Below are 14,500 nucleotides of genomic sequence, written 5' to 3'. Positions count from 1 at the left end.
AACAGTTTCAGACCCTCTTCATCTTAGACAGGGTCTTTACACTGAGGATGACTTACTCTGGTTTTGTGGGTTCCGAGGTGGATGACGAGACCAATGTTGGAATTGCAAACTCTTCCCTAGATGGGGGGGGGGGGGGGGGGGGGGGGGGGGGGGGGGGGGGGGGGGGGGGGGGGGGGGGGGGGGGGGGGGGGGGGGGGGGGGGGGGGGTGGGGGTGGGAAAGGTGGTGGCTGATGAGTGAGCAGGTATGTAGTTTGTAAGGTGGTCCGCTTATATAGCTTCTGTATGCTCCTGATGCATGGACGAGGTTCTCAGCGCCATCCTGAATGCTCCTAGAGCAACAAACAAGATGCTGGAGGAACTCAGTGGATCAGACAGCATCTGTGGAGGGAAGCGGACAATCGATGTTTCGGGTTGAGAGCTTTCATCTGGACTGGGTCTCTTGTGTCTGCATTGGCCGCCCACTACGAAGTCCCTCAAGGTATGCCCACTTTGAAGCAGTTTTTCCTCCAGTCCAGATGAAAGGTCTCGACTGGAAACATCAGCTGTCCATTTCCTCCACAGATGCTGCTCGACCTGCTGAGTTCCTCCAGCATCTTGTTTGTTGCTCCAGATTCCAACATCTGCAGTCTCTGGTGTCTCCTGAATGTTCCTACTCCACTTAAGCAGTCAATGATTCCCAGGAGTTAGTGGGGATGTTGCTTTTCTTCAAGGTGGCCTTGAACACATCCTTGAATCTTTTCCACTGTCCCCTGGTATTCATGCTCATGACAGTATGTTTCTCAGGAGTCTGGTGTCACGCATACAGACAACGTGGCCCACCCAATGGAGCTGTGAGTGTAACTAGGGCTTCATACTGGGAATGTTGGCCTGGGAGAAAATACTGTTCTATTCTAATTATTCAAAACTCTGTACAAAGAATTAACACGTGACATGTTAAAAGAATTTGATCACTTTAAAATCTGGGTTACTCCCAGGAGTGAAATCTCAGCAAGAAATTTCATTCATCTTCTGTCAGCCTGTTTTCCAGTTCCTGCCTCAAATACTCAACTTTATAGTTAACAGCAGCTTGTTTCTGCATTGGTCGACTTCCTTAGATTAACTACTTAGAACAATAGAACAATGATAGAAAAATAGAGGGCTATGTGGGAGGGAAGAGTTAGATAGATCTAAGAGCAGGATAAAATGTCGGCACAACATTGTGGGCCGAAGGGCCTGTACTGTGCTGTAGTGTTCTATGTTAATACAAGAGCTTAATCACATGGTAACTGCTGAATTCAAAGGGCACAACAGATTTTGGAGCCTTAGTGAGGTAACTTTAATCAAATGACCACAATCAACACTTCACGTACAAGAACTACAGGTAGTTCTGCTATAATGTGCATTTCTATAACGTGAATTGGTTACGACGTGACTAATGGATTAGGGGACATTATCTGCATTACATGGGCTGCATTGGTTATAACGCAATCGGGAAAACCTGTTTAAATCCGTGCTTTGAAGGCTACTACAGGCTGTTCTGCTATAACGCGACCTTCTATAACCCCAGGTTTCTTAGGAACATAACTATGGCATTATAGCAGAACCACCTGTGCATCCAAAATGTGGCCTACCTATTCTATTTTTACTCACAATTTAAATTTTAAAAATGAGTCCAGATGAAGGGTCCCAACCCGAGGCACGACTGTCCATTTCATAGAACATAGAACGGTACACAGCACAATACAGGCCCTTCGGCCCACAATGTTGTGCCAACCTTTGAACCTCGCCTAAGACTATCTCACCCCTTCCTCCCACATATCCCTCTATTTTAAGTTCCTCCATATGCATATCTTGAATTTGACCAATGTACCTGCCTCCACCACTGTCCAAGGCAGCGCATTCCATGCCCCAACCACTCTCTGGGTAAAAAACCTCCTTCTGATTATCTCCCTTGAACTTCCCACCCATTATTTTAAAGCCATGCCCTCTTGTATTGAGCATTGGTGCCCTGGGAAAGAGGCGCTGCCTGTCCACTCTATCTATTCCTCTTAATATTTGTACACCTCTATCATGTCTCTCTCATCCTCCATAGATGCTGCCTGATCTGCTGAGTTCTTCCAGCATCTGGTTTGTTATCCCAGATTCCATCATCTGCAGTCTCTTGTGTCTCCAATTTAAACTTAGTTGACTCCCATTGTTAGCTGTGATTGTGATGAATGATGGAGGAAGTGTGAAGGGTGGAAGGGTAGTAAATGGCTGCTCCTGTTTCTAATGTCCCTTTGTATGGTCCTTTCTGAAAGGAGGCTTTAACTATTCATCCTCTTGCCCAGTCCAGGACTTTATCACTCACTGAAAGCAGCACTGTGCATGCAAATGTTGATTCTTCTTGGCCCTTGAAAGCAGTATCTCAGCTTCTCTAAAGTCTCACTGTGTGAACAGTGTTATACACATGAGCAGTTACAGCTTTCTTTGGGTGAGTGCAGAGTTCAAAAGATCTACCAGCAATTCTAAACCAAAGCAATTTCTTTACAATGGTCAGATCTGACCACATTTTGGTTGGCTTTCTATTCTTAATTTTTGCATCTTAGGAACAATGGACCATAAAACCCCTTGGGAAGTGGTTAATCTCAGAAATGGTGCCGCAGAAACTCCTTCTCACTGCGTCTCTGATTATTTTGTGTTATTTGCATGAACCCATAATCTCCTCTTTGCAATTGTCAGAGGCTTTTTAGGGGAAGCAGGATGCAAGTACTTTGAACTAATTATACTGCTATGCCTAGACAGCGGCTTCACACTTCTAGCTAATTTTAATAATTATGACTCACTTCCAAGGAACCAGCTTGGTATTAGATACGAGTTTCTGCTTTTCCTACCCGGGGAGAGGGGCTTCCCTTTGCACCCAAGGGAGGGTCAACTTAATCCAAGCCTCAACACTGGTCCAATGGCATTATATTAGTATTCCATGTCACAAAGACATCACAAGGAGATTTATAGCTTTACTGAAAACTGAGCTGAATAAACTCTGAGGGCAGATCAGGATGGGGCCAATGTGATTCATTACCAAGTCAAATTATTGATCATGGGAATGTTGTGTTCCTGCACTGTACATAGAATGTCTGTGCCGAACACAATGCTGAATTGAGCTAAACCTCTTCTGCCTGCACATGGTCCATATCCCTCCATTCCCTGCATATTCATGTGTCTAAAAGCCTCTTAAACGCCACTATCGTATCTGCTTCCATCACCGCCCCTGGCAGACAGCTCCAGGCACCTACCACTCTCTGTGTAAAAAACTTTGCCCCACACATCTGCTTTAAACTTTTCCCCTCTCACCTTAAATACGTCCCCTAGTATCTGATATTTTTACTCTGGGGAAAGGAGATACTGACCGTCTACCCAATCTATGCTCATCATAATTTGATAAACTTCTATCAGGTCTCCCCACCCTCCGCCTCTCCAGCCAAAACAATACAAGTTTGTCCAATCCTTCCTTGTAGCTCATGCCTTATAATCTAGGCAGCATCTAATACTTTGTGAGACTCAGTCATCAGTTACAGCCTGGAGGACGTCCCCAGATCTCTAAGCAAGATAATTCCACTTTTTCCCTAGCACAAAGCAGTCCAGGTGATCGACAACACATTGCCCACCTTGATCACCTCTCCCTCCATGGCCCCCAAGGCTGCAGTATGTATCATCCGTAGGAAGCGAGAGACAGAAGAGTTCGGGCAGAGTGGTGGGTTGGAGTGGGCAAGACAGAGAGAAATGTTGAGAGGGGCCTGAGGCATTTGCAGGAGGGAATTAGAGAGGAACACGATTGGGGGAGGGAGTACAGAGAGGGGAGTGTGTCGGAGAAGATCAGGGCAGGAGAGAATGAGGGATGGGAGGCAACAGGAAGGAAGGAGTGATTCAGGAGAGGAGTGACTGAGTACGGTGCACAGGTAGGAAGAGAGGGAGAGGACTTGAGGGGGAACTGAGGAGGGAAGGAGGATTAGGGAGGTTGGGGTAAGGAAAGAAGGTGGGTTTAGGGAGAGAGGAAACAGAGGGAGAGGGACTGAGGAAAAGGATTAAAGAAGTGGTTGATTGAGGAAGTGGTTATGTGCACAGAGTATGTTGGCATATCTATGAATGTGTGTGTGTCTATGAGTGTGTGCAGGTATGTGTTGGTTACATTCATGCAGAGCCTGATGTCCAGTTGTCTTGGATTTCTTTGCCTTTGAACCAAGGTCTCACGGAGATGTGTACAGCAGCAACCTAATATTAAACTATTCATACACATCAACATCGTCTACTCTGTGGCAACAAGTCACTCTCAACCCCAATATGGATAGCCAAAAGAGCAAAGATGCTGTTCCATGTATCTTGACTGTGGCTGTTAGTTCTTTGCTTCATTGCCCAAGAAGGTTTGTACATTTTCCAAACTCAATCTGCCAGTTATTCTTCTCAAGGACCAACACAGCAGCCACCAACTACAGCGGGGTTACAAGATCCTCTCCATGTGCATGTTACTTTAAAAACTGTTCCTAATGGTCTTTTAAAAGTTCTTCTCCTTCTTTTAACATACTTCTGTTCTTCCTCTTTATTCTCGTTTGAGCTGCCACTTTTCTGTCTATCACTCTGCTTCCAGGTTCTTTCCCTACTTTTTCATGGGTTAAGGAGATGAGCTTCTGTGCGTGATGCTTGAGATCCAGATGCAACATTGCTGCAAGCTTATTGGATCAACATAAGAGCAATTTGTGCTGCAAAAATAAACACATGACATCAAAGAAATCAGATTAATGTTGTTTGCTGTCAAACACATTAATCCAGTAAACCTCTCTCAATTTTTTGTCAATAAGCACTGTCATACGTCATTTAGCAGGCCCTAAAGGATGACTCCTGTAAGCGATAGGCACTTGAATAGAACTGTCACTATGGGGATGTTTCACAACACAATGTCACTGAGGAAGATCAAAGTCTTTAGACAATTAAAAAGCTACGGAAACATCTGTGATTGCTTTGCATTGTCCAACACTGCACCTGCTATTGCATAACAAACTACATTTGTCACGGCACTAATATAGCACAGTGTGCAGTCAGCAATGTAGAAGGTTTCAGTTGCAAACAATTAACATATCCTGGTGCATTCTTATACTCTAGCTCAGTTCTTAGCTGTTTTGCCCCGAGTCAGAAGTCTGTGGGTTCTTGACTCAGTTCAGTGACTTAAGCACATAAATCTTGATTGTCACTCTAGTGTAGTACCAAAGGACAGCTGTACTGTTGGAGGTGGTGTCTTTCGAACGAGATGTTAAACCAAGGCCCCTGCTCTATCAGGTAGGCAGTAAAGATCCCTGTACAATTGCTAAGAGCCAGGGAGTTCTTCTTGGGGATCTGGCCAACACTTATCCTTCAAAAAACATCAATAAAATTGATCAATATTACATTATTACACGGCTGTTCACGGGAACGTTGTGTGCAAGCTGACCATCAGATTTCCTACAAATCAGCAGTGGCTGACCTTCAGAAGTTCTTCATTGACTGACTGGTGCTTTTGGATGTCATGATTATGAAAAGCACCACAGAAATGCATATTTTTTCAGATAAATTTTGAATGAACCTCACTTTACATATATTGCTAGTATACCCATTATTTCACATCTCCACCTTTGTTGATGTACACCAAGTATCCAGTCCAGATGAAAGTCTTGACTTGAAACGTTAACTGTCAATTTCCCGCCATAGATGCTGCCTGACCCGCTGAGTTCCTCTAACAGTTTGTTTTTTGCTCGTACATTCAGTAAGACCTGCTATATGTAATACTCTTACGTAACTAAACCAGTACTATGTTGAGCAATGCTTTAACACGTACTGCACATATCTATACTTTGCCCTGCATGAGATTCACTGCCCATGCAATGCCTAGACTTTGACACAGTGCTTTGCTGTTGACTCAGAAACATTTCAAGATACTTTGCACACAGAAAACCTGCCAATTTCCTGAAATTGTGCTCCCAATGTAGAATCGTCAATGGTGCTGCAGGCAGTGCAGCTGTCTCACAGCTCCAGTGACCTGGGTTTGATTCTGACCTCCGGTGCTGTTTGTGAAGAGTTTGCACGCTCTCCTTGTGACTGTGCGCATCTCCCCTGGGTGCTCTGGTTTCCTCCCACATCCCGAAAGATGAGCTGGTAGATTTATTGGCGACTGTGAGTTACACCTATTATAGGTGGGGAATCAGTGGGGTGCTAATGAGCATGTGTTGAGATCAGGTTGTAGGAAAGTGGGTCGGGTGTGTGGGACTGATGGGATTGTTCTGAGATCAGTAGAGACTTGATGGGCTGAATGGCCTCTTGCTAAGTCACCAAACAAAAAAATTGGCTATGGTGATCAGAGTGACTGAATCACTACCTGGGCAGTACTCTGGTTATTAAGTTTACAAAACAAAAAAAATAAAACATACAACAGCCAATGTAACATTAAACATTCCTGAAATGCACTCCCATCCCACGCCTGTTGAGAAAATCTTTGTGCGAATATTAAGTATTCTGATTTTTTTCCTGCAATATATTCCACTGCCATTAGTCCAGGAAACAGTTTGTGGAGCAGCAAGGGGTCACTTGTGACAAATTACCGAACTTATTTACATGCGTGGAACATATGTTGTGTTGGCAGTGCAATGACTGGGGACCGTTCTGAACCAGTTTTAAGGCAGCAGTCCCATGTCGTGCAGGCAGTGACCGAGCACATGTTAGATTGGATGATTTAACATCTGGCCAGAGTAGATCACAGAAAAATATTGCTCACAGTATATACAGGTATGGAAGCATTACTGATTCAGTTACTGGACGGCAGTCAGAAATTTGGGCCACGATTTCAAATCCCACCAAAACAGCTGGGGAATTTAAATTCAAGTAACTAAATAAATCTAAAATTTTAAAGAAAAGCTAAATTGAGTAAAGGTGACCATGGACTGTCATAGAAAAAACATTTTGCTCACTAGTGTCAAGGAAATTTACTGTCCATAACCCAGTCTGAAAGTGATTTCATTCTTACAGATGTTCAGGAGAAATTAGGCACACACAACAAATGCCTAAACACTAACATTGACAATGACATTATGTGAACAAATAAAAGATATTATATTGGACTGTTATATTGTTGTGCAACAATATTTTTTATATCTCCTACTATGATTGACTGGTCAGTGCAAAACCAATTTCATGTGAATGACATTTATAAAACAGTACACACCTCATATTTAAGGGCCCACATGCCCTGGCAAGTTTTCCAAGCTGGTTAACTTCTGAGTCAAATGTATTGCTTCTGACAAAAAAAAGTCACCAGAGATCATTTTGGTTAAAGTGTTTCTCTACCAGTAATGATTCTGCTGCCAATTATTCACTGCTCTCTGAGTTGATGCAAATAAAAATTGGGAAATGCGTAAAATGCACAGAGGAACCAAAATCAGTTTTATCCCCACCTCAGACAAGCAGTCGTGCTACAGTAAAAGAGGAACAAATGCTTAAAGCTCTCATATAAAATCTTACTGTTTCAGCGTAAGTGTTAATCCATGTTAGGGGTGCTGAACTCTCAGCTCAACTGGTATAGAGTTTGACTTCACAACAATCACAAATCATTCAGCCTTGAAAACAGATTGGCAATTTTTTCATTGTCACTAGATCCAAAGTTACTACCTAAGAGCACGGAGGAATTATCTTCAGCACATGGAGCAGAGCAGCTCATGGCAACTCACCACCACAAGTATCATCAGGGATGGCCCCGTCAGAAGATAAAATCAGAGTTCACATTATTCACAGTGAACTATGAAAGCCATGACGCTGGACAACACGTTGCTCAACACTTCGGAAATGGTGTTTGTGGAAACATCAGTCTCTGGTGACTTAAATGAATGAGGAGCCAAGAGCCAGTACAAAGTAAGATTCTTCTTTACACCCACCTCTGTGACCTGAGTAAAACAATCTCTATACTTTTTGCTCCATCTTTGACCCATTTTTCCCTCCCCCTCTGACCCTGATACACATAATTCGAACTGATGCAGGTTAGCAATACCACATACAATTGTAGGGACACACAGAATAGCATTGCCAACCAATCTGGTCATCGCCAAGAACTGAAGGAATGGAGGAGACAGGGGCCGTCAGTAAACTGCTCTGCCATTTGAGAAATTTTGGCTGGTCTGCGACCAAGCTTCATATATCTGCCTTTTCCCATAACCCATTAAATGTTTAGTTAATAAAAGTCTTTCAATCTCAGGTGTAAAATTAACCCTTAACCAAGCAGCAGTTGCCACTTGGGAGAATGAGTTCCAAATCGTTATTACTCTTTGTACGTGGAAGTAATTCCCTGGCTGCTGCTGCTTTTCAGGAAAATTTTTTTATTTATGGTTAGTCATTAGTAATAATATCAATTAGGCTCTTGGAACGGGGCCAAGTGGGTGAAGGGTCTGTATGACCAAGTGGAGCATTGGATGTCATGTGATAAAACCTCATGACAAACATCCAATTAGTGTTGGTAAAGCTAAACCATAATGAACCGGCATTCATTAATATTCTAAAATATGATGCTTTTGAAATATCATTATTAACAGGATGTGGGCACAAGGTCAACTTTTATTGCCAAATTGGTTGCAGGGCCACTTCAGAGGGTAGTTAAGGGGCTTTGGTGAATTTGGAGTCCCAGACAGGCCAGAGTGGATAAACAAAACAGACTTATATCCTGGAAGGAATCTGAGGTTTCATAAACATATAATAATTTCATGGTTACAGAGACTCACGTTAGCTTTTCAATTCTAGGTTTATTTAGTTACCCGAATTTAAATTCCTCACTACCATGGCAGGATCTGATCACGTGGCCTCCAGTTTAATAGTCCAGAGGTTTAGGTATGGATCCAATAATTTTTACATTATTCTACTGTACTGTAGAATACCTTTGTGTAACGTATAGATAGAAAGGTTGCGTGCTGTAATTTGTTTATTGAAATAGTGCAGCAAATGCATTACATTAATTAAGAACAGAACAATTCTACCAACAGCTGAACAATTCTCTTAACCCCAACTCTCAGACTTGCGTGACAGAATATAAAACCAGTCATGTTTTAAAACTTCCTTCCTTGGAAACTTTACTATATTCATGACGATAGAAATTTTATTCCTCAATTACCTATTGTATATACTCACGCAAAAAGCCTTTCCCTCAAAAACACTCCCTGGGACGCAAGAGGATGCATAACTTTTGGACATGATGGATATCAAACCCTTAACCAACCCTTTTCCAGGTTCATGGCAAAATCTTACCAACATCACCATAAGGATCATGAAGAATGGCCTTGTCAGAAGATAAAATCAGCATTGAGACTGCTTACAGTGAACAATGAAAGCCATTACGCTGGACAACACATTGCCCAACACATGTTGGAAATGATATTTGTGAAGACATCAGTCTCTGGCGACTTACATAAATGAGGAAACACCAGTAGGATGGTATTATCCTTTGCAGTCCATTAGCATCTGTTGTCGATGTTCTTCAACTATTGCTGTATTAAAATGGAAAGACCTGTCCTTGATCTAGCCCCACCTCCCAGTACTGATTCACAATCCTCTTGCACTGAGCCCCCTGAAGAAAGAGAGTTCCTAAGATCAACAGGTTTGCCATGGTAACACCCTTGGAAGAAGCCGTTCCAGCCAGAGGAAAATCAGGAGAATTACACAAATCCGTCACAAGTTTCTATTTATAAACATGTTCAGGCAGATGACCAAAACTGTAGAATATATTGTGCATGTGTACCTTTAAGAATTACGTGTGCCATGTGGTATGACTTGGGATACATTGTTGTAACAGCTATCATTATTAGCAGTTGTTCGTTATCAACACAGGATACTTAGTCAGAAACTCTAATTTACTTGCTAACCAAACAGCAGACACAACGAGACTGATGGAACCAATGAATACAACAAAAAGCTTGGTTAAAGACGTTGGTTTTAAGGAGCTTCTTAATGGAAGAAGTTTCAAATTCCATTGAAATGGTCTCAAAATGGCTCGCTGATTTTGCAAACCTGTCTCAGCTTGGAGAAGCTGTTAAAGCAGAAAAATTTTGTTCAAGATCCTGATGGACTTCTCATAGAACAAAGCAAAACCTACCCACAGGTAATAACTAGAAGACATAGATCTGAGTGGCAAAAGTAAGAGAGCAAAGTTTTATTCATTGAAACACAGGCAGTTGTGATGTGGAATGCTCCATGTGAAAGCAGATTTGACAGAAGCTATTGAAAGGAACTGGATCAACATTTGGAGGGGAAACATAAGACAAGATAAGATATTTATTTATTAGTCACAAGTACACCGAAATACACAGTGAAATGCGTTTTCATGTGTTACTGAGAATGTGCTGGGGGCATCCCGCAAGTGCCGCCACTCTTCCAGCATCGACATAGTATGCCCACAACTCCTAACCTGTACATGTTTGGAATGTGGGAGGGAACATTTAGAGTGATCATTGTAAAAGAATATAGGATTGAGAAAAACTGGAGAGCTGCACAGGCCTGATGGGTCAAAGAGCTCCGTCCACATTGTAACATTGCCCCAATTTATAAATATTGATGTAAATTAAAGCGTAACACTTACTGAGAGTGAAGGGGTACCGTCATCTTCTACTGTTACTGTCAGCTGGTAAAAGCTCTGCCTCTCCCGATCTGGAGGAGAAGGGCGTGTAACTATCTCTCCCGTGAGCCGATCGATTCGGAAGGTGAGATCTTCGTTGCCCAGGGTGATGTAATAATAGAGCACAGCATTGGCACCGGAATCCATGTCCATAGCTCGAACTCTGGTGACCGGGGTACCTCCTCCGACATTCTGAAAGGATGCAGAGAACCTTTTACAGGAGTTGGTGGATGGAGCTTCAGCACAAACCAATACAGTTCAAGCTGGAATACTGCACTCAGCTCTGGGGACCGAACTTCTGGAAACATACCCAACCCCGGAAAGGAGTAGGCCTGCCAGAGTGAAAATGACCAAATTATGAGGGCAGCTGGTTTCGGCTTGGCCTTGAGTGGCCTTGGGTTTAAAAAGTTCAGGTGATTTAATGATTGAAAATGGAACAAGCATTTTGAATAGACTAGGGAGGCTATTTCTTCTGGTGAGGAAACCCACATGAATTTCACACACAGAGCTATGCCATTTAGTAGAGGAAGGTGAATGGAAGCTACTCCCCCATGATGCTGTGGTACTACATCAAATGAAATGTTTTACCCTTGAGACAAGTTTTTATTTATTTAGTAGGGTTATTAAATGATAAGGATTAAAAGGTGCAGGGTCAATGGAGTAGGGGTACAGATCAACCACAATCCAAAGGAATACCCAAAGGCTGAAAAGCCCACTTCACTTCATATATCCTACTTAGCCACTGCCTCAGACAAAACATGACCGCTCTGTCACCTTGCTTCTCGACTCTATCCAATGGATCCCTGTCTTCAGGATATCAATAATCAAAACCCTTACCCTTGTCTACCAGTCTTGCCCTATGCGGCTAGCATCTCTGTTCTTCTGCTTCCCTTCTCACCCATGGTGGTCAAAGGTTGAGCTACCTTGTGTCCTCTCACCAGAACTCCCTGCCTCCCACTTTGAGAAATCTCCTAAACATCTCATCTCTCCTTAACTTCCCAAACCTCAAGCATAATAATCAGTTGTAAAGACCTCCCTGATGTTCCATTAAGATGCTTTAGGTGTGCAATTTTTTTTGGGGGTACTTTGCCTTGCATTGTTTGATTAATGCGAAGTATGAATACTAACAGAGATACTGATCCAAATACTTTAAATCAGTCAGCACCTCTCAACAAAATAATTTTGTTTTGCCCATTTAAGGGATGCAGACGTCTTTGACCATGCTGGCCTTCACTTTCCATTGCTAATTGCCCGTGAACTGCAGAGACAATTAAAGGTCTCCCACGTTGGTGGATCTGGATTTACATACGGATCGGAACAGGAAGAGCAGAGATAGCAAATTTCCTTCCCTGAAGGACGTTTGTGAACCAGATGTTCTTTTAATGATAATCTGGTAGTTTCGTCATTACTGTTACTGAGACAAACTTTTTTAAAGTTACAGATTTATTTATTTACTTGAATTTAAATTCCCCAGCTACTAAGGTGAGATTTGAGCCTCTGGCTCAGTGGTCCAGAGCTTTGGCTGCTAGTCCAGTAACTTAGCCACGATGTGACCAAACCTTAAGCTCAACACAGCCAATAACCAAGATGCATGGCCTATGTTGCACCAGGTACTACTCATTCTCTCTCTGCTGGATGCCTCAGACCTTTCTACCTATTTCCTTCTTTAAGGCATTCCTTAAAACCTAGCTGTCTGGCCATCTTCACTAATGTCGCGGAGGGTCTCGACCCAAAACGTTGACTGTCCATTTCCCTCCATAGATGCTGCCTAACCTGCTGAGTTCCTCCAGTATTTTGTGTGTTGCTTCACCTATGTCTTCTCTTGTGGTGTCACGTGCAGCCACATTGCGTCACACCTTCAGACATTGTACTCTGTTAAGTATATCAGAATCAGGTTTATTATCACTGTCCTATATGACGTTAAATTTGTTTTGCAGTGGCAGTACAGTGCAAGGACATAAAAAACTATAAATTACAAAATAAATAAAGTGTTTAAAAAAAAGGAACAATGAGGTAGTGTTCATGGACCATTCAGAAATCTGATGACAGAGGGGAAGAAGCTGCTCCTGAATTGTTGAGTGTGGGTCTTCAGGCTCCTGTACCTCCTCCCTGATGGTAGTAGTGAGAAGAGGGCATGTCCCGGATGGTAAGGGTCCTTAATGATGGATGTCACCTTCTTGAGGCACCACCTCTTGAAGATGTCTACGATGGCAGGGAGGGTTGTGCCCGTGATGGAGCTGGCTGAGTCTACGGCCTCTTCAGCCTCCTGTGATCCTGTGCATTAGAACCTACATACTAGGCTGTGATGCAACCTGTCAGAATGCTCTTCACCGTACATCTATAGAAATTTGCAAGAGTCTTTGGTGACATACCGAATCTCATCAAACTCCAAATGAAGTAGAGCCGCTTCATGATTGCATCGATGTGTTGGGCCTAGGACAGATCCTCGGTGACGTTGACACCCAGGAACTTAAAGCTGCTCACCCTTTTCACTGCTGACCCCTCAACGAGGACTGGTGCGTGTTTTCCTGATTTTCCCTTCCTGAAGTCCGCAATCAATTCCTTGGTCTTGCTGATGTCGAGTGCGAGGTTGTTGTTGCAACACCACTCAACCAGCTGATCTATTTCACTCCTGCAGGCCTCCTCGTTGCCATCTGAGATTTTACCAACAACAGTGGTGTCATCAGCAAATTTATAAATGGCGTTTGAACTATGCTTAGCCACACAGTCATGAGTGTAGAGAGAGTAGTGCAGTGGGCTAAGCATGCATTGTTGAAGTGCGTCTGTGTTGACTGTCAGCGAGGAGGATATGTTATCACCAATCCATACTGACTGTGGTCTCCCGATAAGGAAGTCGAGGATCCAGTTGCAGAGTGAGGTACAGAAGCCCAGGTTTAGAAGCTTGGTGATTAATACTGAAGGGATGATAGTGTTGAACGTTGAGCTGTAATTATTTCAAAGCCTCAAATTTAAAATTTTCCTGCTACACTTTTAAACCCCTGCACTCTGTCCTTCTTTCTCTGTAACTTCCTGCAGTGCTAAATGCCCACTTCTAAACTCTCCATCTTCTGATCCTATTTGCTTCCCCATCCTCTTTTTACATACTTAAGATGCCCAGGACCAGCAATTGCTTCCCCTCCATCCACCTACTTCTCTCTTCCTTGAAGACCCTTCTCCACACTTTGTAACCATCCTTTGCGATCATTCCTTCTTTGATTCAGTATTCATAATGATCAGCACTGTTTCTCTGGTGCCCATTGACATTTCTTACTGATGAAGGGCTTTAAGAATACACTGCTATTGCAAGGAATTTTTGGTAATGAAGTGGGAATTTAATAATATTCTTAGCTAATTAGGTAATATTTCAGCTAATTAGGTTAAAAGTAAAATCCAAGTCCTTGGATTCCTCTCAGTGATTGGGGACATAAAATTAATGTAAAATAATTGTTGCCTGCAATCTATGATTAGAAATATGTATGATTAGAAATGAAGCGGACACTTGAAGCAACTGCCAAAGGGATATGAAGATATTACTTCCTTAATTTGCCCCTGAAGCAAAACCAATCATTACACAGCAAGATTACACAGAGAGCTGAATGAACACTTAACCCATTCCCAGTTACACGTTAGTTAAGAATGGAATATTTGTGCTACCTCAATGCACTGTTGGAATAAATTGATCTGTATGGGCAGTATTCAAGGCAAGTTTTTCACTGTATCTTGGTACATGTGACAATAATAAACCAATATTGGGAAGGAATCGGAGGAAAACACCTTCCTCGCTCCAGGTCTCCTCCCATACCCCAGGAAATGAATAAATAAAAGCAAACAACATGATGTCTGAGAACAAAATGCCTCTTCGTAAAGAG

General features: G+C 42.8%; 1 protein-coding gene across 1 annotated transcript in view; it reads right to left on the bottom strand.

Moving 5' to 3' along the window:
* The window catches only part of cdh23 (cadherin-related 23), a 710,459-nt gene that overhangs the window by 161,081 nt on the left and 534,878 nt on the right, over positions 1-14,500 (bottom strand). Inside the window, 1 exon segment of the mRNA XM_052041602.1 lies at positions 10,596-10,823. Within this exon segment, the coding sequence (XP_051897562.1) occupies positions 10,596-10,823 (228 nt within the window).

The sequence above is a fragment of the Pristis pectinata genome, chromosome 30 (genome assembly GCF_009764475.1).
Source record: "Pristis pectinata isolate sPriPec2 chromosome 30, sPriPec2.1.pri, whole genome shotgun sequence".
Classification (NCBI taxonomy): Eukaryota; Metazoa; Chordata; class Chondrichthyes; order Rhinopristiformes; family Pristidae; genus Pristis; species Pristis pectinata.
The sequence above is the reverse complement of the archived record's forward strand: the minus strand, read 5'-3'. Positions and strand labels throughout refer to the sequence as shown.